At 37.2% G+C, this 5,417-nt stretch overlaps 1 protein-coding gene across 1 annotated transcript; it reads left to right on the top strand.

Moving 5' to 3' along the window:
• The first annotated feature begins 3,663 nt into the window (after positions 1 to 3,663).
• Positions 3,664 to 4,878, top strand: LOC132422275 (C1GALT1-specific chaperone 1-like). Its single transcript, XM_060007065.1, has one exon. The coding sequence runs from the start codon at positions 3,679 to 3,681 to the stop codon at positions 4,633 to 4,635; it is 957 nt and encodes a 318-aa protein (XP_059863048.1). The 5' UTR covers positions 3,664 to 3,678; the 3' UTR covers positions 4,636 to 4,878.
• Positions 4,879 to 5,417: the final 539 nt, after the last annotated feature.

Below are 5,417 nucleotides of genomic sequence, written 5' to 3'. Positions count from 1 at the left end.
TTGTTCATTCCAGTGGTAAACACCATGCTGTTGTCTGAACTATGTGACTTTTGGAATTTCATTTACTAACATTAGGTCTTAAATGGGACAGTGCAATAATTTTCCTAGATTTCTTTGGGTATGTATTGCCTTTTAGGTTGACTTTTGTGTTAAGATATTTAAATTCAAGTGACCTTTAACTTAACCTTTAGAGTCCTAAATCAACCGTTTCAGGATAAGAAATGCCGGGTTAACTTCCCTCTCAGTGTTTTAATTCTGCAAACTCACCTGGTGCTTATCTTACTACAGGCCAAGACATGTCTCCTTTAGTGGAGTAAATTATCAATGATGATTGAGTTAGCATTTTTTCAAAGTGGCATGTAGACAGTGCCCATCCCTTGTTGCAAGTAAAACTCCTTTTTTTAATTAGAAGAGCCAAGAACTATAAAACATCCAGACATTTATGGTAAAGCCCGGAGTCCCGCTGTGGTGAGTGAAGTCCCATCTGTAAATATAAATGAATCATCCTGCAGTTTATACTCACGTGTTCCCAAACAACTTTGTGTTTATTTCAGTTTAACTAACACTACATTTAGATGCTATTATTAAGATAGTTAAAGACAGCATAAAATTGGAGAATGGGAACTTTACTGTTGTTGTCAGTCAAATAATTCTTTTGTTGAAAATCCTAGTAACTCTATTTCCTCGCGTTTTGTTTTGTTTTGTTTTGTTTCGTGTGTGTGTGTGTGTGTGTGTGTGTGTGTATTTTACTTGAGGCTCTCATCCTAATTCTTTCTATTCTCACAATTCCACATCCCTCTCGTATTCTGGGAAATGATTTAAAATCTAGATCTTTTTGGAAGTCTTTGTTGATTTACCAAGTTAAACTTTGATTAAACTCTCAGTTTTGCTGAAGCAATTAAGTGAGGGGCCATTCACTGAGTCTGATATATATACACATCAGTTTCTGTATGCCATACAAATACATCACAAGACTTATCAGCTCGTAATCAGATAATGTTCACAAAATATATTTTAAAATCATATATAAAATATCTAACAATTCTAATTATAAGCAAGTCACCAATTCAGGATATAAACAACAAAAGCAACCAGACATATATGATAGGGTAAATGCTTCTTAAGATCATTTTAATCTAATGCACAACCTCTCTGACTCCAATACATAAGTGTAAGAATTCTTACCTCAGATGAATGAAGGAGAAAACTAAATCTGTGACTTCTAATTTAAACAGATCATCAGGGAAAATGTTAAGAAAAATTTTTAAATTTATGATGAACTTACACACACATTCATGAATCCCACAGTTTCTCTCTTTAGAAAAATGGAGCAATATAAATGTGATCTGAAGAACTGGTGCTTTTTAAAAAGCAGATTATGACTGGTCAATTACAAGATTGAATCAATTACTTACCATGATATATGGCTGATACTACAGAGGCCCCAGAAGTGTGTGGAGCATGTTTATTGCTTTTGATTTTCCACCTTGTGGACATCAGTGCTTATTTTATTTGTAAGCTTCTGCTTGGATTGGAGTTACCCAGAATGAAGTCCAACCCAGCTGAATTAGGGTAGCTCAGTATCTTTCTTAGAGCGAAGTTATGCTGAATTTTTTTCTCTAGTCCCTCGCATGGGGCCTACAGTTAGTGGAAACAGGGAAGAAAGAAGGACCTATGTGTTGGCAATATCATAAAGAAAGTAATAGCACCCCAGGCTGATCACAAACATCCTATAAACCAAAAATGTCATATGGCCAGGGCAACATGTCTGCTTTCTATAACAAAATACTGAAAAATCTCAATTTCTTTCTGTCGTCGTGATAAATGATGTTCTTTCTTTAAGCTGCATCCCAGGGACCAAGTTCAGCCTTCAGACAAAAGTATGACTACAGACTAATAATATCCTCATTTAGCTACTGGCTCTGTGAGTTCTTCTAATATGTCTCAACATTCAGACGGTATTCCTTCCACCTTCACACTACCTGAAATCTTCTAACAGCTTGCCTCAGCTGCTCTAAAGTTAATTCCACTTGGAAAAATAACTGTGGAACTGCCTCCCCTTCAATAAATTCTGATTCTTGTGAGTACTCTTTTCAACTTTTGACCGTGAGTACAAAAAATTCTGGATTCTAGACCTAAATATGTCACCAACTTCTTCTATCCTTCAAAAAATTATTTAATCTTTCTGGACCTCAGGTTTCTGATCTTTGAAGTGAGGGTAGCAGTTTAAATTCCTTCCAGTTCTACATTCTATTATTTTCTACTTATATTTAATCTGTATTATTAAATAGCATCTTTATCTGCTCTGAGAAGGCTGTAAACTCCCCAAAAGAAGTAATGGCTCCCAGCCTAAATTATATAAACGTTGCAGCACCTAAACCAGTGTTAGGCAGCCTGTGGAAGTTCCATATATGCATAATGATGGTTCTCAGAGACCACTGGTTTCAGGATTGAGCTCCTACTTAAACTGCCTCATCATGTCTGCTCAGAGTCCCTGTTTTGAAGTGAGGTGGTAGGAAAAGGATCAAACAAAAACTGTTGGAATAATTGTGCAATGTTTTAGTCTTCAGTCAGGAACTTGCCTTGTGACTTATCAAATCAATATTACATGTAGATATGGTCACCTTATCTTTGATAAAGATACATATATGTATATGTATAGCTGATTCACTTTGTTATAAAGCAGAAACTAACACACCATTGTAAAGCAATTATACTCCAATAAAGATGTTAAAAAAAGAAAGTCTTTCCATAACATGCTACCTAATCCTATAACTGAGAGATAAAACAACATACATCATCACACATTTATATGTCTCTGTATGCAGAGAAATGACAAAAACCACATCAAGAAAAGTTTGAGTAGTTGCCTCGAGAGTTGTGACTTGGGATGACTTTTATATTTTACCCCTTTTATTAGATATATATTTTCTTTGGCAAGCCAGAGTTCTTTCTTGAGCCATTTCTGTTTATAAATTTTCTTCATTTAACCCCACCTGTCTAGTAGCCCACTGACATTCCTTGCCATCTATCTGGTCTTTGACTCAAATCAAAGAGCCCGCATTTGGAGAGGAGGGAGACTTGAGGGTCCACAGACTCAAAAGTCAAAGTATGTATTGACAGATAACTTCAGTCAGTCACACCCTTCTTCAATTTCTATATGGCAACAAATTTCACAACAAACTGTATTAATAATTATAAAAGATACATTAATTTGAAAGCTTTTCATTTTTAATTTCAAAAATAAATACAATTTTTTTAAACAAAAAAAAATATTACATGTAGAAAGAGAACAATTTTCTCAAGGAGGAATATAAAATTCTAATTTTGGTCTTCTGTCCATTCAGTTGGGTAAACTACTAAGCTAATATTGAATTATTAAATTATCATTCAATAAAAATTCACTCTGCCGGCTGCGTGCGCGCGGGCCCTTCCGACGTCGGCGCGGGCGGGCGGCTCCGCCTGGCCTAGGGCTCCTTTGCCCCGCCCCGCTGCCCGCGCCGTTGTGGCGTCTACTTCCGGGCCCTCACCACCTTTAGCGAAACCAACGAGAAGAAACCGCCTGCATGTAGAGCAGCCCGACCAGGAACGTATCCGAGTGGCGCGCGAATGTGAGAGGAAAGCCGTGCGCGGCTGCGCTTTACCGCCCGCCCCTGAGCCGCTCTAGACGCGGGAAAAATGCTTTCTGAAAGCAGTTCATTTTTGAAGGGTGTAATGCTTGGAAGCATTTTCTGTGCCTTGATCACTATGCTAGGACACATTAGGATTGGTCATGGAAATAGAATGCACCACCATGAGCATCATCACCTACAAGCTCCTAATAAAGAAGATATCTTGAAAATTTCAGAGGATGAACGCATGGAGCTCGGTAAGAGCTTTCGAGTATACTGTATCATCCCTGTCAAACCCAAAGATGTGAGTCTCTGGGCTGCAGTGAAGGAGACTTGGACCAAACACTGTGACAAAGCAGAGTTCTTCAGTTCTGAAAATGTTAAAGTGTTTGAGTCAATTAACATGGAAACAAATGACATGTGGTTAATGATGAGAAAAGCTTACAAATACGCCTTTGATAAATATAGAGACCAATACAACTGGTTCTTCCTTGCACGCGCCACTACGTTTGCTATTATTGAAAACTTAAAGTACTTTTTGTTAAAAAAGGATCCATCACAACCTTTCTATCTAGGCCACACTATAAAATCTGGAGACCTCGAGTATGTGAGTATGGAAGGAGGAATTGTCTTAAGTGTAGAATCAATGAAAAGACTTAACAGCCTTCTCAGTATTCCTGAAAAGTGTCCTGAACAGGAAGGGATGATTTGGAAGATATCTGAAGATAAGCAGCTAGCAGTCTGCCTGAAATACGCTGGAGTATTTGCAGAAAATGCAGAAGATGCTGAAGGAAAAGATGTATTTAACACCAAGTCTGTTGGGCTTTTTATTAAAGAGGCAATGACTAATCACCCCAACCAGGTAGTAGAAGGATGTTGTTCAGATATGGCTGTTACTTTTAATGGACTGACGCCTAATCAGATGCATGTAATGATGTACGGGGTATACCGTCTTAGGGCATTTGGGCATATTTTCAATGATGCATTGGTTTTCCTACCTCCAAATGGTTCTGATAATGACTGAGAAGAAATAAGAGCATGTATATGATCACCGTGTAGGACATGTGGTGTTATTTGTAGTAACAACTGCATATCCAACACAGCAGTATGTTTCTTTTCTTTTTTTTTTCGTTTTCAGTTTGTTGGCACTGGTTTATTCACACATTGAAGTTTAGTAATACATTTTAAAATAGGGTAGGGTTTTTTTCCTTAAAACACACATGAGAATATCAACTGTGTTGGAAAGAAATGTTTTAATAATAATAATTTTACAAATAAAGAATATATTTATAAATAATATATTTATGTGATAAATTCTAAATTATGAACATTAAAAATCTGTGTGGCACATGTTTTTGCTGATTGGTTAAAAAATTTAACATGTCTTTTTAGCTTTCTAAGATACGCAAATGAAATCTCTAGTTGTGAATTTGTGATTAAAGTAAAACTTTTAGCTATGTGTTTCTGTTACTTCTAACGTTGGTTTATGTTCTAAGCCTTCGCAAGTGCCAGTGGATTTGCTTTCTCAAAATACACAACCAAGCAATAAAGGGAATGTTCCCAACAACAACAACAAAAAAATTCACTCTGCCTCTCCTTTCACTCTAGTTAGAGTACACTTCCCTGCCCCAGTGGTGTTAGGCTTAGCCATAGGACCTGCTCTGGTCAGTGGAATATTGGTTCTGATGTCAGCAGAGCCCTCACCCATATTTGCACGACTTGGCAGTGACCAGCCATGCGTAGAGTATAACCTAGACAGCCACTGTTTTCAACCAATCTGGGCTCTAGAAAAAAACACATGAAGAA

This window comes from Delphinus delphis, chromosome 3, assembly GCF_949987515.2.
Source record: "Delphinus delphis chromosome 3, mDelDel1.2, whole genome shotgun sequence".
NCBI classification, from domain to species: Eukaryota; Metazoa; Chordata; class Mammalia; order Artiodactyla; family Delphinidae; genus Delphinus; species Delphinus delphis.
The sequence above is the reverse complement of the archived record's forward strand: the minus strand, read 5'-3'. Positions and strand labels throughout refer to the sequence as shown.